At 46.1% G+C, this 24,450-nt stretch overlaps 1 protein-coding gene across 1 annotated transcript in view; it reads left to right on the top strand.

Annotated features, from left to right (window-relative positions):
* Window positions 1-1,159: 1,159 nt before the first annotated feature.
* LOC143927509 (neural-cadherin-like) overlaps window positions 1,160-24,450 on the top strand; it is a 189,547-nt gene continuing 166,256 nt past the window's right edge. The window contains exon 1 of the mRNA XM_077451614.1: window positions 1,160-3,581. Within this exon, the coding sequence (XP_077307740.1) occupies window positions 1,211-3,581 (2,371 nt within the window). The 5' untranslated portion in view covers window positions 1,160-1,210. The remainder of the gene's footprint in view (window positions 3,582-24,450) is intronic.

The raw sequence follows: 24,450 nt of genomic DNA, 5'->3' as shown, positions 1-24,450 counted from the left end.
TAAATAGAAAGATGGGGGTGGGGGGCAGAGAAAGAGCTAGAGGGGGGCAGAGAGAGAGAGAGAAAGAGAGGAGGGCAGGTAAAATACATAGAGGCTAAAGAAAGGCAGAGAGAGGAATAGGCAGAGGTAGACCAACATAAAGTAATGAAAAAAACATACAAAACAATCTAATACAAAGCAGAGTGACACTCAATTTTTACACTGGACAGAATGGACAGAGGGACACACAGCGAGACAAAAAGAATTACAGAGAAATAAAAGGGATACATAGTAATATAAACAGAATATACAGGAAATAAAGAAATATATATAAAAAAAAAAGGAATGAATATATAAGGAAATAAAGAAATATACAGAGAAATAAAGGAATATATATAAAAAAAGCAATATATAAAGAATTTAAGGAATATAAGGAAAATACAGAGAAATAAGGGAATATATAGATAAATAAGGGCATGTACAGAGAGATAGAGGAATATACAGAGAAATAAGAGAATGTATAGAGAAAATAAAGGAATATACACAGAAATAAAGGAGTATATAAAAAAACAATGAATATATAAAGAATTAAAGGAATATACACAGAAATAAAGGCATGTATAGGGAAATAAAGGAATATTCAGAAAAATAAAGGAATATATAAAGATATAAAGGAATAAACAGAGGAATAATGGAATAGACAGATATTTAAATAAGTGTATAGAAAAATGCAGGGATCTATATAGAAATAATGGAATATACAGAGAAATAATGAAATATATAGAGATTTAAATGAATATCCAGAGAAAAGAAATTAATGAATATCCAGAGAAAAGGAATACTTGAATATCCAGAGAAATACATGAATATACAGAGAAATAAATGAATATACAGAGAAATAAATGAATATCCAGAGAAATACATGAATATACAGAGAAATAAATGAATATCCAGAGAAATACATGAATATACAGAGAAATAAATGAATATCCAGAGAAATACATGAATATACAGAGACATAAATGAACACAGATCGGAGACTGTCCCCAGCATTTGGGAACAAGTTGTCAGCTCCATGGTTCAGCCTTTGCTCTCGCTCCCCCCACAGGCCGGCCGCGGAAGTGCAGGCAGAGTTGTGTAGCTGCGCTCAGAGCTCCGTCTCTCCAGCCTGAGGACCATGTTCTGCTAGAAGAACCTCTCAGCACCGGAGCAGTCCTCTTCTCTCACCGGGATGGGCAGTGCCAGCTTACTCCGCTGCCTCCTCAGAGTCTTCCTCCTGTCCCTGGTAGCCCGGAGTGATGGAGCCAGGAACAGAAGACCTGTCTTCTCCGGGTCAGTCCAGGAGAACCGACCGGCAGGGACCAGAGTGAACGGACTGACCATCCACCTGAACCGTCTGAGCCGGGAGCCGTGGTGCTCCATGGTGGCAGGACGGAGGTGGCACCTGCAGCTCCTGGGGGAGGACGACTCTCACTTTGAGCTTTATTTCCACCACAGGTATGCCCAGCTGTCCCTCAGGACCTCCCAGCAGCTGGACAGGGAGCTCCGGTCCAGATATCTGCTCACACTGGGGCTATGCTGCAAACTTTGCCTGTCCCCCGAGCACACGGTCACAGAACTGGCCCTGCTCACCGTCCATGTCCTGGACCTCAATGACAATGCCCCCCAGTTCAGCCCCACCACCTACCTGTCCAAGATCAGCCTGGATGTCACCACCAGACTCAAGTCGGAGGTCTATAGGGTGAGCGCAGAGGACGCCGACCTGGGCACCAACGCCGACCTGGTCTACTTTGCAGACCCCATCAGCAACTATTTCTTTGTCATCCCAAAAACTGGCCAGGTGGTGTTGGTGGAGTCCATTCTGAACCTCAAGAAGAGCGTCAACTTGACTATATTTGCCAGGGACCATGGGCAGCCTCCTCTGGTCAGTGCCCCCTTGGAAGTGGAGATCTCCCCCAGGATGAAGAAGTTCGGGGCAATGGATAGAGAAGAGGTGACTAGACTAAAACGGTCCCTGGCTGTAGACTCATCTGCTCCATCCACCACTGGTGACTCCTTCTTGAAGATCTCCAGCAAGCCTACAACATTAGACAATGGCAGCCTGAAACAATCACCAGACTCATCCACTATATCTTTTCATGATGTTACCACTGCTGGAGACCCTTTGGAGGTGCAACAGATGCTGAAACTTATTGCTGAGGATACCCCTGTTGAGTTCTCTAGGATAAAAGATCTTCCTATAGCAGATATAGAGGACATTCTGAGACTTAAACGATCCAATTACACCCCAGAACCCTCAACCACCCATGAGGATCCAACTGATGGCTCATATACCAGCACTATGGAGGAGAAGCCCTCTCCAAGAAGAAAGACCTTCTCAACATTGTCTTCAGGTTCTGGTATTATGTCTGTTCCAGAGGATATCACTGTTGGATCCTCTTTAGAACTGAATATCTTCTCAAGGAGAAAGAACCTTGTTATACTAGACTCTTCTACCACCTATGAGGACCCAACTGATGGCTCATATTCCACTACTATGGATGTGGAGCCCTCTCCAAGAAGAAAGACCTTCTCAACATTGTCTTCAGGTTCTGGTATTATGTCTGTTCCAGAGGATATCGCTGTTGGATCCTCTTTAGAACTGAATATCTTCTCAAGAAGAAAGAACCTTGTTATACTAGACTCCTCTACCACCTATGAGGACCCAACTGATGGCTCATATTCCACTACTATGGATGTGGAGCCCTCTCAAAGAAGAAACACCTTCTCAACTCAACATCCCCCATTGTCTTCAGGATCTTGTAATGTGTCAGTTCCAGAGGATATCATTGTTAGGTCCTATTTAGAATTGGGTATTTTCTCAAAGGGAAAGAACCTTGGTATACCAGACTCCTCTACCACTTATGAGGACACCACTGATGGTCCATGTGGCACCGCCATGGATGTGGAGCCCCCTCAAAGGAAAAACACCATCTCAGCTATGGACAAACTCATATGTTCCTCATTGTCTTTAGGCTCCTGTACCACCATTGGGTCCCCTTTAGAAGGGGGTATCTTCTCAAGGATAAAGAACCATGCTATACCAGACTCCTTTACCAACAATGAAGACCTCACTGATGGCCCAGTTAGCACTGTCAATAGAATGGAGCTCTCTCCAAGAATAAAGACCCTTTCAAGAGAAGATAAAGACATGGACAGACCAAAAGGTCCCTCATTGTCTTCACACTCCTCTGCTGTGCCAGTTCCTGAGGGTACCATCATTGCCAGTAACCTAGAAGTAGGGTTTTACCCTAGGGTCAAAGAACTGGCTGTTGTCTATATAGAGGAGGGCACCTGGAAAAAGAACAGGCTGAAACGGTCCCCTGTGTCACCAGATTCCTTTTCTGCTGTCTCCATTGCTGAGGATACCCCTGTTGGCTCCATCATTACCACCTTGGTGTCTAGAGAGCTTCAGTCTCCTTGGTATGAGCTGGTGTCACCCTCCCCTGAAGACTCTCCTGTTGCTGTGAATAGGGAAAATGGGGACGTGTTGCTGATCAGCACCTTGGACAGGGAATCTCAGGACAGCTATGAGTGTCTCATCAAAGAGCAAGAGAGAGCTGGTAAGAGGCCTTTGCTGGAGTCCTACGGGGCTCATTCCTATCATTATCTTTAATAATAGTCAAACTGTTTTATTAAAAACTTTCATTAGATTGTACAACATCAGTATGATCAGAGGGTGCCTTAAGGCTTTTAATGTGACATACTGTTTAAAAGCTCTCTCTGAATAAGAGAGTAGCAATTTGCATGAAAATCTGTGATAGTATTGAATATTTAGTGGAGCAATTTACCTGTATGTAGTATTTTTTTTTTAACCAGTTAAAGGGCCAGTCCATGCAAAAGCAAGGTTTTTGTTATAGGTGGAGCATAGTACGTAGAGCCACCCCTTGGGTTCTCATTGTATATCTCGAATGGTGACGTCTCCTGGTATATTTTTACAAAGTTATGGTAAAACTAAAAATGTAACATAAATAAATAAATACAAAAACCTTGTATCTTCAGAACCTTCAACCTCCAGATAAAGGAAATCATATAAATATTTCCTTGCTCTGTTGTTGGCCAGCTTGGTGGTTCCCACAAACCTTTGAGTGTTTCCACTCCTTTTGTTCTCCATAATATGTCAAGTTTGCAAGAACCAGTCCTGCTAGTGACGGACTTTACTGGCACCCACATGAGACAGAATCCGATTTATAAAATAAGATCAAATCTATATTATACAATACTTTAAAAAATAAAGCACAGTGCCTTAGTGATGCATTAAGAACAATATTGCCACAATATGATACGTGGGTCTCACTTGGGACCACTATACATATAGCTCCTACTAATATATTCGTGCTTCAATTTCATAAAATGGAGGTGCGTGCATTTCATCTGCTAGTCAACGCGTTTCGCTGATTGCGTCACTTCCTCAGGACCTAACTTCTAAAGTATCATATTCTGCTAAATAGAATAGAAATCCACATCAATTTAATATGCACACAAATATATATATATATATATATATATATATATATATATATATGTATATGTATATGTATATATATATATATATATATATATATATATATATATATATATATATATATATATATATATATATATATATATATGTGTTTATTAGCTCTCCACTACCTACCAAACACTGAAATATCAATATTGGCTGCACTGACCCTTCAAAGTGGCATTAAACCCCAAAACAAATATTGTATATCCATTTACTGACCGCCATATAGCAACTTTAAAGGGTGACAGCTCTGCGTCACATTACCTACACATGATCATGCACTTCCGCCCAAAGGGGGCATGCAGAAGCACCAGCAGAAGCCGATCTGCGGGTGCCGGGCACTGGATGTCTGCTGGTGCCCGGCGATCACTGGTAAACCACACAGAACGGAGGTCTGTCTATGTGAACTAGGCAGATCTCATTCTGACGTGGGGTGGGTGATAGATTTTGTGTTTCTGGAAAGCAGGGAATAAATTCCATCTCTTCCCCTAGTAAAAGAAGCACATACACGTTACAAAAACACTGGTTAGGCACACAGTTAACTCAGCAATTGCCCTAGATGTTTAACCCCTTCCCAGCCAGTGTTATCTGTACAGTGACAGTGCATATTTTTTTAGCACTGATCACTGTATTAGTGTCACTGGTTCCCACAAAGCATTAAGTGTCAGTTATTGTCAGATTGTCTGCTGCAATATCGCAGTCATTTAGTGCATTTAGGCATTTAGTGCGCATGCGCGCCGCTGTCTACGGCGCATGCGCCGTAGACAGCGGTGCCCATTTTCGGGCAAATATCTCCTAAACCATATAGGTTTAGGAGATATTGCTTGGACCTACAGGTAAGCCTTAATCTAGGCTTACCTATAGGTCCAAGTTGTTTGGAAGGGTTTACTTCCTCTTTAAGTCTCTGACAGACACCATTATTAGTATATAAAAAAAAGTCATAACTATATAATATAGTTTGTAGACGCTACAACTTTTGCGTAAACCAATCAAAATACGCTTATTGGGATTTTTTTTTTTTTTACCAAAAATATGTAACATAATACATATTGGCCTAAATTGATGAAGAAATCAGTTTTTCAATTTTACATTTTAAATATTTCTATTGGGCATTTTTATACCAAAAACTAAAAATTGTTTTTTTTTTTTCAAAATTCTAAATTATAGCACAAAAAAAAACCAAAAAAATAAAATAAAAAACGCAGAGCTGATCAAATACCACCAAAAGAAAGCTCTTTTTCTATTCGATATTTTTATGCCAAAAACTAAAAATATTGTTTTTCTTTTTTTTTCAAATTTATAGCACAAAAATAAGAAAAGAAAGCTCTTTTTGTGGAAAAAAAAAAGGACATCAATTTTATTTGGGTACAGCGTCGCACGACTGCGCAATTGTCAGTTAAATGAACGCAGTGCCGTATCGCAAAAAATGACCTGGTCATGAAGAGGGGGGTGGGGGTAAATCTTCTAGAGGTCAAGCGGATATATTGAAGCTTACTGATCCTTAAGGGATGGGTTCACATGTTTCCCTTGCTTTTTTTCAAAAGGTGTCTGGTGCGGTTTTGTTCACCTGTTCCGGTGCGATTTAGGCGCAAATTTTTACTTGAAAACGCACCCGAACTGGACTGAAAAACACACAGGACTCTTTTTTTTAAATGCACCGTGGTCGGCCGGCCCTCAGATATGTGAACAGGCTGCTATAACCCCTGGATCCTCTTCTTCAGCGGGCGGTCCGCTTTCAGATAAAAATGGTCTCTGCGGCGGATTTGCTGCGAGATCACTTTAATCGACGGCGGGAGAGGGGCCCCCCTCCGCCACTTACCGGAGCCGTCGGCAGTGGCGGAAGCGATCCGATCCTTCTCCAGGCTTGACATGGAGATGAATGAGGGGGAAGATGGCCCCCCACCCATCTCCATATCATTGCCGGGCAGAAGCGACGTCAAAACGCCACTTCCACCCATAGCTCTTAAAGGGCCATTTTTTTTTTTCAAATGACAATTTTTTTTTATTGCATTTTAGTGTTAATATGAGGTCTTTTTGACCCCCGGATCCCATATTTAGAGGTCCTGTCATTCTTTTTTTCTATTACAAAGGATGTTTACATTCCTTGTAAAAGGAATAAAGGTGACACAATTAAAAAAAAAAAAAAAAAAGGGAACAATAAAAAATAAAAAGGTAAAATAAAAAAAATACATATTTTTTAAAGGCACCCCGTCCCACCGAGCTTGCATGCAGAAGCGAACGCAAACATGAGTAGCGCCCCCGCATATGAAAACGGTGTTCAAACCACGCATGTCAGGTATTGCCGCGATCAGTAGAGTGAAAGAAATAATTCCAGCCCTAGACCTCCACTGTAACTCAAAACATGCAACCTGTAGAAGTTTTTAAACGTCGCCTATGGAGATTTTTAAGGGTAAAAGTTTGTCGCCATTCCACGAAGTGTGACTTGTTGGGTATCAATTTACTCGGCGTAACATTATCTTTCATAATGTAAAAAAAAATTGGGCTAACTTTATGGTTATTTATTTTTTATTTCAAATTTTATTTTATTATTTATTAGTATTTTTTTAATTAAAAAAAGTGTAATTTTTCCAAAGAAAAAAGCATGCAAATAGGGTGTGACAAAAAGTATTGCAACGGCCGCCATTTTATTCTCTAGGGTGTAATAAAAAAAAAATTATATTATAAAAAAAAAAAATATATATATATATATATATATATATATATATATATATATATATATATAATGTTTGGGGGTTCTAAGTAAATTTCTAGCAAAAAAAATAGAAGTTTTTAACTTGTAAACAACAAATCTCAGAAAGAGGCTTGGTCTGTAAGTGGTTAAGCAGTTACATCAGCAGTTTTTTTTTTATATGTTTTGGGATTAAAATTTTAAATGAATGAATAAAAGATGACCATTGTAAGCACCCCTGTCCATCGGAAATAGATTGTCTCAAAGCTCTCACTGCCGCAGTTGCTGGACAGCTTGGTCTGTTAATGTGGTATTGATCTCAGCGAAAAATTGTTAGTAAAAAAAATGGCCCCCCCTACAGGCAAATGTTATGAAAGACTTAGCTGTCAAACTGAGCCCTCCAGCACTAGGGGTCTAAGGATAAGTACAATGTAAGTATAATATATGTACAGTGTATAATTTTTTTATTTTATTTTTTTATTAAGATATCTATACAAGTTTCTATCATTGCTTTTTTGCACACAGTTCTGCTTATTGAATACAACCAAAAAAACAACGGCATCCAATCAGGGATCAGTCTTCACTATTCTGACTGCTGCTACCCGAAATGCGTTCACTTCCATTATGTCATGTGCCTTTGACATGTTATATTACTCAGAATGATGTTAAAGCGATATTAAACCCAAAACCAAAAATGTAATATAGTGCAGCTTACCAATTAGATGTGGTGGCTGCATTCGTTTCCTTTTTCTTTAGGCATTTTTCCCCTCTGTTTTCACCTGGTGATCTGGCCAGTAACACACCTGTTAGGGTCACACATGTCCGGCTGCGGTTTGCAGTCCGGAGCCCGGTGCGGCTTTGTTCACCGGTTCAGGTGCAATTTTTTTACGTGAATTCGCACCTGAACTAGACCCAAAATCGCACAGGACCCTTTTCAAAAATGAACCGTGGTCGCCCTTGACATGTGTGAACAGGAGGCATTGAAAGCCGGTCTGGTTCATGGGTTATGCGGATCAAATGAGGTTAAAAATGCATCCGGTTTGCATATATGTGAACCGAGCCTAAGAGTGCCCCCCCACTCTGGAAGAAGGAGCACAGGAGGCACATTTGGACAGCAGCACTATCAGTCTTGGGAAAGGGGAGTATAAGATGGACTAGCAGATTTAGATACACTAACAAATTGAAGCCAAACTCCAGCTCACCCTGCAGTTACAGCAACATTTTTTTTCTCTTTTCAGGACAAAGGTTTGCCATAAATAAAAGCTGATCATTGTAAGCACCCCTGCGACCCTGGACTGCTTTGTGTGCCTCTCAAGCTCGCTGAAGCGAGGTGTAAATCCCAAACCTCAGCCGCTGAGAGAGCTGACAAGGGAGGTAGCTCCCAGCTTCTATGATCACAGAAAATGAAGCAAAGACTCCCCGGAGCCGCAAATCCATGCCGTCCCTATGCTGGGCATCAGTGACGGCTGGTGTTTTTCATTTGGGGGGGGGGGGGGGGGGGGCGGCAACTCAAACCCACCATCCCTCCCCCCAGGTCACTGTTTTACCCCATCTAGGTAACGAGAATCGGGCAGTGGTGGTGGGAATCAGGCAGCGGCTCCTGTGTCCTTTCCTCCATAGCTGTGGCCGTGCGACTCCTCCCCTCCTCCTCGGCTTCCAATAGGATGGCCTGTCCTTTCAGCCAATTGAGTGACAGGTGTCACGCCTGGTCGGGAGGAAGATCAGTGTTAAAATAGTGAATATTTACTCACTATTGTAACACACCTGGGTGGGCTCCGTTTGCATCCTCTGCACCCCGAGCCCTCCCTATTTTGAAGCCTATTAGAGCCTCTGGCTCCAATCAGTGCTTCAAAAAAACACCTCCTCCCCCATTGGAATGCATGCATCCGGTGTCCTAAAGGGGCCGGACACATGGATTAGGGCGCCATTGATGGATGGGCAGCCCTGGCAGGTATGTGAATGCCAACCTCAGCCTGCACTTCAACCAGGCCACGCCCCCAACTCGTTTCACTCTGCCCCTCAGAGCTTAGTCATGGGGATCGTGCGGCTCCAGGGAGCCTTTCCTTCATTTTCATTGTAAGCACCCCGTCAGTAGTAAATGGTTTGTTTCAACACTCTGCTACATCTGCAGGACAGCTTATTCTTTTGCAAAACAACAGACTTACCAGCCAGATCACCAGGTGAAAATAAAAGAAAGCCTAAAAAGAAAACGAATGCAGCCAGCTGCCATATAATAAAACATATACTGCTGTAAGTTCTGTTGTGTGCCAGTTAGCAGTATGGAGCAGTTATGAGCCCTTTCAGCTGACAACAGCCATTGTAGACCGCGTGGTACGAGATCACGGAAGAGTCTAGTAGCTTTGTTGTTTTCTGTATTTGTAACAATCACTAAATAGGATTTTGGAATTAAAAAGAAACAAAGTTATTAATGTGATGTGCACTCTGGCCGGATGCATGTCTTAAGTAATGGCAAATGTGTATCAATATGTATCATTTCCATCAAATGTGTGATTTTCCAAAACTACATTGGAGCGGATTGTGCAACAATTTATTGCAATAGAAGCAAATTCTGTAACAAAGCATTTATCTATTACTGTGTGCAAGATTATCTGATCAACTGTTAAAGGGTCAGTCCATCCTAAACAGACATTTCAGTTTCTTCCATCACTCGGAGATGCTATTGGTGAGATCTCTTATGGAGAAAGTTATAGGAGGGTCTGGAGCACACAAGGTTGGGTTGGGTTGCACCCCCCAGGTGGACAGGACCAGAGACAGGAAATACGGCGCACTCTTGAAGTATCAAAAACATATAAAATGCCCGGGGCAGAATCAAGTCACCAAGATCCGCCTATAACTCGAATGTTACTATTGGTTGGACCGACCCTTTTTAAATTGGGATTTCGTTTTCCAGCCACAGAGACCTGATCCGTAGTCTTGCTTTGGAAGACAAAATTACATTTGTCTGGTGATCTCACAAACTTGTCCAGGAGACAAAGTCACACCTGTCCCATAGACTTGCATTGGAGGAGTGGGTGACACCTGTCCCATAGACTTGCATTGGAGGAGTGGGTGACACCTGCGCCATAGACTTGCACTGGGAGGAGTGGGTGACACCTGCGCCATAGACTTGCACTGGGAGGAGTGGGTGACACCTGTCCCATAGACTCGTGCTGGAGGAGTGGGTGACACCTGTCCCATAGACTTGCACTGGGAGGAGTGGGCGACACCGGTCCCATAGACTCACACTGGAGGAGTGGGTGACACCTGTCCCATAGACTCACACTGGAGGAGTGGGTGACACCTGTCCCATAGACTCACACTGGAGGACTGGGTGACACCTGTCCCATAGACTCACACTGGAGGAGTGGGTGACACCTGTCCCATAGACTCACACTGGAGGACTGGGTGACACCTGTCCCATAGACTCACACTGGAGGAGTGGGTGACACCTGTCCCATAGACTCACACTGGAGGAGTGGGTGACACCTGTCCCATAGACTCACACTGGAGGAGTGGGTGACACCTGTCCCATAGACTCACACTGGAGGAGTGGGTGACACCTGTCCCATAGACTCACACTGGAGGAGTGGGTGACACCTGTCCCATAGACTAGCACTGGAGGAGTGGGTGACACCTGTCCCATAGACTAGCGCTGGAGGAGTGGGTGACACCTGTCCCATAGACTAGCGCTGGAGGAGTTGGTGACACCTGTCCCATAGACTAGCACTGGAGGAGTGGGTGACACCTGTCCCATAGACTAGCACTGGAGGAGTGGGTGACACCTGTCAAATAGACTTGCACTGGAGGACTGTGTGACACCTGTCCCATAGCATTGCACTGGAAGAGGGGGTGACACCTGTCCCATAGCATTGCACTGGCAGGAGTGGTTAACACCTGCCCCATAGACTTGGACTGGGAGGAGTGGGTGACACCTGTCCCGTAGATTTGCACTAGGAGTGGGTGACACCTGTCCCATAGACAGGAAAGAGACATGCACCCATCACATAGTCTTGCTTTAACAGAAGGAGTCACATGTGTCCGTGGACTTGCAGTGGTGAATAGAGTCACTGGGAGAGAAATCTATAATCTGTCTCAAAGACTTGCATTAATAAAGTGTGTCACACCTGCTTCCTAGACTTACATTGGGTGAAAGCTACATATGTGCCATACACTTGTATTGACAGACAGCAGGAACACCTGTCCCATAGACTTTCATTGGGAGAGAGAGAGCGCTCAATCGTGGCATAGACTGGACTGAGCAGATAGAGTGAAAGCTAACTTATAGGCTTACATTGGTAAAAGAGCCACACCTATCCAATAGAGAGAGACCCACACCTGTCCCATAATCTTGCATTGGGAACGAGAGTCACACTTGTCTCGCAAACTATCATTTGGAGATAAAATCACACCTGATCCATAGACTATCATTTGGAGAAAGTATTACACCTGTCCCACAGACTTGTATTAACAGAGATAATTGCACCTGTCTAATAAACTATCAAGGGGAAAGAGACCCACACCTGTCCAATATCGACTATCATTAGGAGAGAGAATCACACCGGTCCCATAGACTTGCATTGGCAGAGAGAGAAGCACACCTGTATCATAGACTATAATTAGGATGGAGAATCACACCTGTATCATAGACCAGGGTTTCTCAATTCCAGTCCTCAAGATGCCCCAGCAGGTAATTTTTTCAGGTTTTCCATTATTTTCCACAGGTGATTTGATCAGTTTCTCTGCCTTAGTAATTACCACAGCCGTTTCATATGAGGGAAATCCTGAAAACATGACTTGTTGGGGCGCCTTGAGGACTGGAGTTGAGAAACACTGTCATAGACTATTATTAGGATGCAGAATCACACTTGCATTGGGGGAGAGGGTCATACCTGTCCCATAGAATTAAATTGTCAGAGAGAACCACACTTATCCCATAGACTTGCATTGGGGGAGAGAATCACACCTGTCCCATAGACTATCATTAGGATGGAGAATCACACTTGCATTGGGGGAGAGGGTCATACGTGTTCCATAGAATTACATTGGCAGAGATAATCACACTTGTGCCATAGACTAACAATAGGAGAGAGAATTACACCTGTTCCATAGACTATCATTTAGAGAGGGTCACACCTGTCCCATAGACTTGCATGGGGGGGAGTAGGGTCACACCTGTCCCATAGACTTGCATTGGGGGGGAGGGTCACACCTGTCCCATAGAATGACATTAGCAGAGAGAATCACACCTGTCTCATAGACTATCATTAGGATGGAGAATCACACTTGCAATGGGGGAGAGGGTCACTATAGTAGAGAGAATTACACCTGTTCCATAGACCAGTGGTCATCAACCCTGTCCTCAGGGCCCACTAACAGGCCAGGTTTTCAAGATAACTGAAATACATGACAGGTGATATCATTTGCTTCTCAGTGATTGCAGAATTCTAGACTGCATCTCCCCAAGGTAATACTTAAAACCTGGCCTGTTAGTGGGCCCTGAGGACAGGGTTGATGACCAATGCCATAGACTATCATTTAGAGAGGGTCGCACCTGTCCCATAGACTTGCATTGGCAGAGAGAATCACCCCGTCCCATAAACTTTCTCTGGCAACTAGGAATACCTTCTGCACACCTGTCTATGATGCAGGAGAGCTTTTTCCAGATACACCCACCGCAGGCAAGAAATTCCTCAAAACCACCAACTGGACCTCAACTTTTCTTAGATGCATGAAGATTTACTTTAATACACTGTGTATAGCTGAAGCCAGCCATCGCGTTCTTAACAGCCGATGAGCCGTCAGCGGGTTCCCTTACTGACAGCTGAATGTGAAGAAAAAAACAAAACAAATTGGGGGAAAAAAACGACCTGGGGTCCCCCTAGAGTTGCCACCTCATCCCTTTAAACCCCAACACATATTAACCAGGTTCTGTGGCTGATTAAGGTGGTAATTAAACTCACGTGTTGCCTTATCTGCATTTAGTTAGCCTCAGAATCTGTCTAAATCATATGTGTTCGGGTTTAAAGGGATGAGGTGGCAACACCAGGTGTCCCACCTTTAGGTCTGGTATAGATTTTTAGGGGAATCCCACTCAAAAAAAAATTAGAAAACGTAAAAAAAAAAAAAAAAATTGCATGGGCTCCCCCCAAAATCCATACCAGACCCTTAGCTGAGCATGCAGGTCAGGAAAAGGGAGGGGATGAGCCCCCGAACCATACCAGGCTACATGCCCTCAACATAGGAGGGTGCTTTGGGGCAGGGAGGCCTTTTGGGTCTGGTATGGATTTTGCGGGGAACCCTACACAAAAATGTGGAAAAAAAAATTGGGGCGGGGTTCCCCTCAAAATCCATACCAGACCCAAAGGGATTTTTGATGATTTTTTTTATTTTATGACTGGCAATTCTTGTTTCTACAATTAGCTATCAGTGGGGAAGCCCCCTCATTAGCTATTAAGGACATGGTGGCCGACTTCCCAGCCCGCTCCTTTAAAGCAGAGCTCCAGCCCCCCCACCAGAAAATTAAAAGTCAGCAGCTACAAATCCTGTAGCTGCTGACTTTTACTGTTGGGCTGGTTGCAGCAAACTTCAGCTGGAAGTGGGAGCGGGTACTTGTCAAAATCAGTTACCTGCTCCCCCCTTGCAAGGTGCCAAATTCAAAAGTGGAGGAGGCAGACGAGCGGACCTTCCCCTTTTGGGCGGAGCCCCACTTTAACAACCAGCTATACACAGTGTGTTATGGAGAAAAGAAAATGCAAAACGCATGAAAAACATTTTTGGTGTGGGTCTATTAAACGCAAAACGCAATCTGCTGCAGGAAAAACAAGTCCCCCGACCCTTTCCAAAAATGCACCAGAAAAACACATAGCTGTGAACGTGTACAATAGGAAACCATGTTAAATGGACTGTAGTGCATTTCCACAAACAGCAAAATGCACTAAGAAACTCATAGGTGTGAACCTAGGCTTAGTGCTCTCCTTAACAGGTGTCCTCATTGAAAGATTTCCCCTCTATTCTTGTTCTGGTGACAACCTTGATACAAACAAAGAATCTATGTATTCAGATTCATTCATCTATGTATGTCTCTGTAGTGCCCTGGGGTTTAGCCAGGGGGCTCCTCACCAAGTTCCTTATTACCAGGGGTAGCTACAGTAAATAGTTATAGGGAGTAATGAAAGGATCTCTAAGTTTAGCTTTATTGTACTTTTCTCTTCTGCCACTAGGTGGCCGGGCACTTGGTGGTATTAGATGTGAGAAGGACATTTCAAGGTCAAGTTATGGGTATGTGGGATATCTCAGCCAATGGGCAGGGGTTTTCTTTAATCCCTTGACCTGCTGGGAGAACCTATATATTCGGGGGGAGTTAGGTGATCTAGGCTCTGTGCCACCCGGACTGGTGTCTGGGTGGACGTGTGTTGTCTGCCCCAGGTTGCTAGGCCAGAGATTGGGCCTATCCCAATGGCATCTGGCTGCCAGACTTCCGGCAGGAGAACCTGTCTTGGTCAGAGGTAGAGGAGAAGCTGTCGCCACTAAGGGAACCAACCACCTTTACCGGGGACCACAGTGAGTAACTGAAGCAAGTACCGGAGCAACATTCTCACCGAACGGGCATGGTGGGGAATCTGGAAACTTCAGGCGGTGATCAAGTCTGGGACCCAACCAGCGGAGGTGACGCTTGCAGAGCAGCCTTGTGTGTCAAGCCAGGGACCAAGCCGGTTAGCGGGGGTGAAGCTTAACAGGTATCCTAAGTGCCAAGCTAGGGACCCAGCAGGGAAGCATGGGTGACGCTTGAGGTAGATACCACCACAAAAGCCTTGAGGAGCTCATGGGATTCAGAGTCAGTGAATCAGAGAGGCCAGTGAGAGACTAGGAGCTCAAGTGGACATTGTAGTGAAGCAGAGAGAACCGTTGACCTTTGCATTAGGAACTGTTAAATGCTGTTGCTATAGGAGACAGCAAACCTGCACGTGCAGATGTGGCACCTTGCTGGGCCTTTCCCTATATGGCTGTTTTCCTATTGAAGTCTCAGAATTTGCCTATTGAAATTGAAACTACTTAAGGGTGTCCTGGCCCTAACCCTCTTTCCCTTGCAAAATATAAAAAGGACTGTTAAAAGAAATAAAACCTCTTTTGTATCCAAGAAGTGTCTAGTGCCCAATTACTTTCACCATCTTTGCACCCATCATGCCTCACAACCCCACTACATATTGAAGGATGTCAACGTTCTGTAGCCTCAAAGGTTCTCATTAGATTGGAAGAGGTTAGAAATTCTGCTACTACCGCTGGTTCTGCTATAAAACTTCGCCCCTCCAGATTGGATAGCTATTTTTTAGCGGGAACGTGGGGGAATGCAGTTACTGCACCTCCAGCATTGAATGTATGCAATGGCAAGAGGCGCTGAAGTGTGCTGTATGGTCTATTGAGCTGCTAGGGGATCTGTTGTTGCTGATGGGGGTATCTATTGTTGCTGGTGAGGGATCTATTATTACTGGGGCGGTGGGGGGCATTTTTGCTGTGAGGAATCTACTATTGAGGGAGAGGTCTATTATTGATGGCTACTGGAGGGTATATTATTGCTGTCTGCTCTGTGATCTGTTGTTGCTGGTAGACAAATTCTCTTGGGGAGTGTGTTGAGAGGAGTATTTTGTTGCAAGGGGGGGGTCTATTATTGCTGATGGTTATTTTGTTGCAGGAAGGGGGTCTATTTTTGCTGGGGTGGATCTATTGCTGCTGGCGGACAAATACTCTCAGGAGTGTATTTTTGCTATGTATTTTTGCTGGGGTGGATCTATTGTTGCTGAGGATTATTATGATGCGTGGTAGGGCTATTGTTGGCTACAGGGGATGCGTTTTACTGCTTTTCATGTTTTCATTAACAAATTCAATACAAAGCACAGCAAAACAATATGTAGGTGGTGGGGGTAGAGACAAGGAACAGTACTAGGATGTGGGGGGTAGAGACAAGGAACGGTACTAGGATGTGGGTGGGGGTTAGAGACAAGGAACAGTACTCGGATGTGGGTGGAGGTAGAGACAGGGAACGATGCTGGGAGGTGGGTGCGGGGGGTGGAGACAAGGAACGGTACTCAGAGGTGGCTGGGGGGTGAAGACAAGGAACGGTGCTCAGAGGTGGCTGGGGGTTCGAGACAAGGGACGGTGCTCGGAGGTGGGTGGAGACAAGGAACGGTGCTTGGAGGTGGCTGAGGGGTGGAGACAAGGAACGGTGCTCGGAGGTGGCTGGGGGGGTGGAGACAAGGAACGGTGCTCAGAGGTGGCTGGGGGGTGAAGACAAGGAACGGTGCTCAGAGGTGGCTGGGGTTCGAGACAAGGGACGGTGCTCGGAGGTGGGTGGAGACAAGGAACGGTGCTTGGAGGTGGCTGAGGGGTGGAGACAAGGAACGGTGCTCGGAGGTGGCTGGGGGGGTGGAGACAAGGAACGGTGCTCAGAGGTGGCTGGGGGATGGAGACAAGGAACGGTTCTTGGAGGTGGCTGGGGGAGGTGGATACAGGGAACGGTATTTAGAGGTGGGTGGGGAGTGGAGACGAGGAACTGTACTAGGTGGTGGAGACAGGGAATGGTACTCGGGGGTGGGGACAAGGAACGGTGCTCGGAGGTGGCTGGAGACAAGGAATGGTGGGTGGAGACAAGGAACGGTACTTTGTGGGGGATGGGGACAAAGAACGGTGCTTGGAGAAGGGTTGTGGATAAGGAATGGTGCTCGGGGGTGGAGACAAGGAACGGTGCTCGGAGGTGGCTGGGGGGTGGAGACAAGGGACGGTACTCGGAGGTGGGTGGGGGGTGGAGACAAGGAACGGTGCTCGGAGGTGGGTGGGGGGTGGAGACAAGGGAAGGTACTCGGACGTGGGTGGGGGGGTGGAGACAAGGGACGGTACTCGGAGGTGGGTGGGGGGTGGAGACAAGGGACGGTACTCGGAGGTGGGTGGGGGGTGGAGACAAGGGACTGTACTCGGAGGTGGGTGGGGGGTGGAGACAAGGGACGGTACTTGGAGGTGGCTGGGGGGTGGAGACAAGAAGTGAGGGAGTACGTGCACCTATTCCCTGAGAGATAAAAGCCCTGGATAGAGCGCTCGCCATTTGCTGTACCATATTTTGCTTTAACAGGGATTCCAACCCATCCCTATACTTTTTCAAAACTACAAAAAAAAAAAAGAGATACACTTAAATCCAATTAGTGAAGTGCTGTGTGCTCATTTTATTTTTCTTTTAGATCACATTTAAAGGGTCGCACCATGTTTAATGTAAAAGGCGTAAGCACCCCTTGAACCAGTCGGAAGCCTTCCTAAGGGAAGGTGGCGGCGGAGGAGCTTTGATGTAAATTCATAGGCGAGAAAAAGAAAATATCCAGCCACTTAGAAAAAAAAAAAAAAGCGTAATGCATGTGTAGCCGCCGTGAATTTCTTCCCCCGATGCACTCTAAGGTACACAAGCCCCAGAAATATTCAACACAATTCAGAATCACACGACGTTAACGGCAGATAAGACGCCAAAACGCATTCTCCTGTCTAATCTCCCTCCTACTTATTATGTATTTATTCTGCTTATTATGTATATATAACAAGCGCCTTTTCATTTCAGCATCTTTTATTTATTTTTTTTTAGTTTTTTTTTCACGCCTGCTGGAGAATGTTCAAAGGATCCACTACTTTGTCAGCAAAGTTATGTTTTTTTTTTTTTTCCCTATGTTATGCTTGAGTTTGCTTTTAATCACGTTCAGGCGCCGAGGCTTATTTACCAGAAGTGCATTTCAGTGCATATTTGCATTAAACCATAGCAACCAATCTTTGATGCTCATTGTCTAATCTGCATTAGAGCGCGGCTTTACGGAGCTGCAGATCTCAGCGGCTGGCGAACTACAGCTCCTAGCCAGCCCGCCATTGCCATCGGTTGAGGATTTCGGATGCATGACGGGGACTACGGATCAGCGAGTTTGTCAAATCGAAACCGGCCAGTGATCCGCTTGATGTGTCGCAGAGATCGAATCACATGTTTGATTCTTAATGGCACCTCTGTGCATTGGCAAACATGGCACGTTTTTGCCAGTGCCAAACCACATGGTGCCACAGTACCATGCAGCTCAGTACGGCGCAATTTAAAAAAAAAGGTAATAAATGGGCCGCCTACATGCAGAACGCAGTGATGTGAACTTAGCCTCAGATCCTTTACATCACAATCCTGTTTTTACACCAGTGCTCTCAGTCCCCCCCCCCCCCCCCCCACGCACATCATCCCTCCCTTCACATTACAGTCCTCAGCCCCCCTTAACAGTCTTGAGCTTGGTCCCCCTTGATATCACCCCCATATTTCAAATTGCAGTTCCCAGCCCCCTTCCTGTCCTCACCCCCTTCATAGAACCCTCCCTTCACATTCCTGTCCTCAACCCATTTATGGAACCCCCCCCCCCCATTCACAATGCAATCCTCAGCCCCTCTTCTCATTCCTGTCATCACCTCCTTTATAGAAACCCCTTCATAGAACCCTCCCTTCACATTCCTGTCCTCACCCTATTTCTGGGATCCCCCCCTTCACAATACAATCCTCAGCCCCCCTTCTCATTCCTGTGCTCAACCTCTTTATAGAACCCCCTTCTTATCTCTCCCTTCACATTCTTGTCCTCGGCCTCCCTTTATATCACCCCCTATTGCAAATTGCAGTTCCCAGCCCCCCTTCATATCACACTCCTTCACAGTCCTGTCCTCATCCCCTTTATAGCACCCCTCCTTCACATTGCAATCTTCAGCCCCCCTTCACATTGCAATCTTCAGCCCCCCTTCACATTCCTGTCCTCACCCCATTTATGGAACCCCCCCTTCACATTGCAATTCTCAGCCCCCCTTCTCATTCCTGTGCTCAACCTCTTTATAGAACCCCCTTCTTATCTCTCCCTTCACATTCTTGCCCTCGGCCTCCTTTTATATTACTCCTATTGCAAATTGCAGTTCCCAGCCCCCCTTCATATCTCTGCCGTCACATTCTTGCCCCTTGGCCTCCCTTTATATCACCTCCCTATTGCAAATTGCAGTTCCCAGCCCCCCTTTATATCGCCGCCTCCTTCACAGTCCTGTCCTCACCCCCTTTATAGCACCCCTCCTTCACATCCCCCCTTCACATTCCTGTCCTCACCCCATTTATGGAACCCCCCTTCCTTCACATTGCAATCCTCAGCCCCCCTTCACATTCCTGTCCTCACCCCATTTATGGAACCCCCCCCTTCACATTGTAATCCTCAGCCCCCCTTCTCATTCCTGTGCTCAACCTCTTTATAGAACCGCCTTCTTATCTCTCCCTTCACATTCTTGCCCTCGGCCTCCCTTTATATCACCCCCCTATTGCAAATTGCAGTTCCCAACCCCCCTTCATATCACCCTCCTTCACAGTCCTGTCTCCACCCCCTTTATAGCACCCCTCCTTCCCATTGCTGTCCCCAGCCCCCCTTCCCATTCCTGTCCTCCCCAATTTATAGAACCCCCTTCATATCTCTCCCTTCACCTTCTTGCCCTCGGCCTCCCTTTATATCCCCTCCCCCATTGCTAATTGCAGTTCCCAGCCCCCCTTTCATATCACCCTCCTTCACAGTCCTGTCCTCACCTTGTTATAGCACTCCTCCTTCACTTTGCAGTCTCCAGCCCTCCTTCACATTCCTGTCATCACCCCATTTTTTGGAACCCCCCCCTTCACATTGAAATCCTCAGCCCCCCTTCTCATTCCTGTCCTTGCCCTCTTTATAGAACCCCCTTCATATTTCTCCCTTCACATTCTTGCCCTCAGCCTCCCTTTATATCACCCCCTATTGCAAATTGCAGTTCCCAGCCCCCCTTCATATCACCCCTCCTTTACAGTCCTGTCATCGCCCCCTTTATAGCACCCCTCCTTCACATTGCTGTCCCCAGCCCCCCTTCACATTCCTGTCCTCACCCTATTTATGGAATCCCCCCCCCCTTCACATTGCAATCCTCAGCCCCCCTTCAAATTCCTGTCCTCACCCTCTTTGTAGAACCCCCTTCATATCACTTCCTTTAGATTCTATTACAGTTTCCAGACCCTCTTCACATCCTCCTGGGTTCCCCTGTCCCTCATGGCAGTGACGGAGGCCTTTTCCCTGTCCTATCTTACACAGGGTGGAGGGCGGGTGGCACAGAAGGTGCAGACCTGACACCGGAAAGGGCAGCACAGCAATAGACAGAGGGCAGGAGCTGCCCCAGTTTGCTGATTGGTCGTTAGGATGTAGGCTGGGCCAGCTTCCACCCTCCGCCCGAAAGTAATGGGTTTTCTTCTGGCCACTCTGCCATAAAGCCCAACTCTATGGAGCGTACGGCTTATGGTCGGCCGATGTACAGATACTCCAGTCTCTGCTGTGGAACTCTGCAGCTCCTCCAGGGTTCCCTTAGGTCTCTGTGCTACCTCTCTGATTAATGCCCTCCTTGCCCGGTCCGTGAGTTTTGGTGTGCGGCCGTCTCTTGGCAGGTTTGCTGTTGTGCTAAGTTCTTTCCATTTGGTTATGATAGATTTGATGGCGCTCCTAGGGATCATCAAAGATTTGGATATTTTTTTATAACCTAACCCTGATTTATACTTCTCAACAACATCGTCCCTTACTTGTTTGGAGAGTTCCTGGCAATGTTTGGTTAGGTGTTGCCGCCTCTGGGGCCTTTCAAAAAAGGTGTGTCTATGTAATGACAGGTCATGTGACACATAGATAGCACACAGGTGGACATCATTTCACTAATCATGTGACTTCTGAAGGTAATTGGTTGCACCAGAGCTTTTTATGGGCTTCATAACAAAGGGTGTGAATACATACGCACATGCCAGTTATCCGTTTTTTATTTCTGAAAAATCGTTTTATGTATATATTTTTTCTAATTTTACTTCACCATCTTAGACTATTGTTTTCTGATCCATCGCATATAATTCAGATTAAAAAACATTGAACTGAAGGCTGTAATGTAACAAAATAGGGAAAAAGCCAAGGGGGTGAATACTTTTGCAAGTCACTGTATAATATATGTACAATGTATCATTTTTTTTTTATGAAGTTGATGGCATCCTTACAAACTTCTATCTGTTCTTCTTCTGTTTTTTTGCATATGGTTATGCTTATTGAATACAACCAAAAAACAAATGGCGTCCAATCAGGGATCAGTTTTAATTTTTATGACTGTTTTTACCCGAAATGCATTCCCTTCCAATTATGTCATGTGCCTTTAACATGTTATATTACTTAAAATGATGTTATTTCTGGTAAACAAAAAAAAAAAAATTGTATAAAAATTATCATTTGACTCACTTTCAGCCATGATGTGTAGTTGACCCTCAAGAGATTTTCTTCCTTGCATGATGCATTTGTGCCCCCGGTCTCCTCTACGCCCCGGGCAGCTGCCCTCTACATGATACCCCTTCAGGGGGATATCACTTTTTTTGGCTGCGGGGAATCGGACGTTTTCTCCGTGGAGCGGGGATCGGGTTTATTACAGAAGATCTCTGTTTACTTCCCAGATGAGAGCAGATTGTCTTCTCCTAATCCCAATGAACGTTTTTTTTTTTTTTTAGCTGAGCCGTCGTCATTAGTATTCTAATCCCCTGTTATTTACAGAGACCACCTAGAGGCATTTCATGTAGTCTTACCTATCCCAGGACAGTACAGAAAGGGAGAGGGGGAGAGAGAGAGCGAAGGGAGGTGATTGAGAGAGAGAGTGAGAGGGGGAAGTGGATGAGGGAGAGAGAGAGTGAGAGAGGGAAGGGGGGAGAGGGGGAAGTGGATGAGGGAGAGAGAGAGTGAGAGAGGGAAGGGGGAGAGGGGGAAGGGGGTGAGGGAGAGAGAGAGTGAGAGAGGGAAGGGGGAGAGGGGGAAGGGGGTGAGGGAGAGAGAGAGGGGAGAGAGAAGGGGGAGAGAGGGAAGAGGGGGAGAAGGGGGGAGAGAGAGAGAGTGAGAGAGGGAAGGGGGGGGGGGGGGAGAGGGGGAAGTGGATGAGGGAGGGAAGGGGGGAGAGGGGGAGAGAGAGAGTGAGAGAGGGGAGGGGGGAGGGGGGAAGGGGGTGAGAGAGAGAGAGAGAGGGGAGAGGGGGGAGAGAGAAGGGGGAGAGAGGGAAGAGGGGGGAGAAGGGGGGAGAGAGAGAGTGAGAGAGGGAAGGGGGGGAGAGGGGGAAGTGGATGAGGGAGGGAAGGGGGGAGAGGGGGAAGGGGGGAGAGAGAGTGAGCGAGGGAAGGGGGGGAGGGGGAAGGGGGAGAGAGAGAGTGAGAGAGGGAAGGGGGGGAGAGGGGGAAGTGGATGAGGGAGAGAGAGAGTGAGAGAGGGAAGGGGGGAGAGAGGGAAGGGGGAGAGAGAGAGAGAGAGTGAAGGGGAGAAGAGGGGAGAGAGAGTGAGAGAGGAGGAGGGAAGGGGGGGGAGAGGGGGAAGTGGATGAGGGAGAGAGACAGTGAGAGAGGGAAGCGGGGAGAGTGAGAGAGGGAAGAGGGGGGAGAGAGAGGGGGGAGAGAGAGGGGGGAGAGAGGGAAGAGGGGGAGAGTGGGAGAGAGAGAGGGGGGGGAGAGAGAGAGAGAGAGAGGGGGAGAGAGAGAGAGGGAGGGGGGAGAGAGAGAGAGGGAGGGGGGAGAGAGAGAGAGGGGGGAGAGTGTTATGGCTGTTTTTATATCTCACTTAAATGACTAACGATACGAGAAAATAAGTGATTAAACCTTTGTCTACATAAGAATAAAAATGAACGATAACAGTGCGAAAAGATAAACAATTACATTTATTTATACAGAAAAGAAACTTTAGAATAATTAGAACTTATCATATAACTCAAGTGATGTTACAAGTACAGAGCTGCTTAGGCTGCCAAGATCATTTAGGTCATATGCTTACAACAAACATACACTTTCAATATATTTATCAATATTTCAAGATAAGTCCTAAGAAAGAAATAATTAGAAATAGAAAAGAGGCATAATAAAAAGGAGAGAGAGAGAGGGGGAGAGAGAGAGGGGGGAGAGAGAGAGGGGAGAGAGAGAGGGGGAGAGAGGGGGAGAGAGGGGGAGAGAGGGGGAGAGAGGGGGAGAGAGGGGGAGAGAGGGGGAGAGAGGGGGAGAGAGGGGGAGAGAGAGGGAGAGAGAGAGGGGGGGGGGGAGAGAGAGAGAGAGAGAGAGAGAGAGAGAGAGGGGAAGAGAGATACAAGTATACGTTACATGGACTTCCGGTGGTCTGGAATTCAAGAGGGCAGATCAGCTAATTCTAGCCCTATTTTATATGCATTCTGGGCCAATCAGAAGATGGAACGCACCCATTGGCTCTGAGTTTACATCAACCTCTGATTGGCCGATTCTCAAGTCCCAAGAAATGTTCATAGATCAGGCCTGAATGTCACCTCCTTTGATCTTTAAACCCAAATAGTTCCGACATTAGCATGTCAATGTCCCCTGCTGGGATGGAGCCTTACTGTCTACACAGGTACAAGACAGAACAAAGGGAAATATGCTGAACAGTGAGCACCTGGGGTCATTCAATGGTTCCCATTAGCTGTATTAAAACCTCTGAAAATATTAAGTCCTGCATTCAGAATGGTTTCCTTTAAACACCTTGCCATAAATATGATATTTCAAAATCGCCACCACAAGAGAGGGAAGAGGGGGAGAGAGAGCGAGGGGGGAGAGAGGGAAGAGGGGGAGAGGGGGGAAGAGGGGGAGAGGGAGGGAGGGGGAGAGCGAGAAGGGGGAAGAGGGGGAGAGAGAGAAAGGGGGGAGAGCGCGAAGGGGGGAGGGGGAGAGAGGGAAGGGGGAGAGGAAGAGAGAGGGGAGGGAGAGAGAGGGGGAAGGGAGAGAGAGAGGGGGGGGGAGAAACCTTATAACTGGTTGTGCCACCCTTGGCGGCAACAACTGCAATCAAGTGTTTGCAATAACTGGCAATGAGTCTTTCACATTGATGTGAAATGTGTATATGGGATTGTATGATATTATTATTATTATTATTATTATTTTTTTTTTGTGGTTGAACTGGATGGACTTGTGTCTTTTTTTTCAACCTGACTAACTATGTAACTATGTAGCTATGGGCCCAAGATTCTGGGCTATAGCCCCAAAAGCCACCCCAAGCGATGCCACTGATCATCATGCTCTTGGAGTCATTTTTGTAGGCCGGCCACTCCTGGGAAGGTTCCCCACTGTTCCAAGTTATCCCCATTTGGATAATGGCTCTCCCCGTGGTTCACTGGAGTTCAACAACCATGGAAATGGCTTTGAAAC

This window comes from Lithobates pipiens, unplaced genomic scaffold (genome assembly GCF_037356315.1).
Source record: "Lithobates pipiens isolate NorthernLeopardFrog02 unplaced genomic scaffold, aLitPip1_a1.2 Scaffold_10, whole genome shotgun sequence".
Lineage (NCBI taxonomy): Eukaryota > Metazoa > Chordata > Amphibia > Anura > Ranidae > Lithobates > Lithobates pipiens.
The sequence above is the reverse complement of the archived record's forward strand: the minus strand, read 5'-3'. Positions and strand labels throughout refer to the sequence as shown.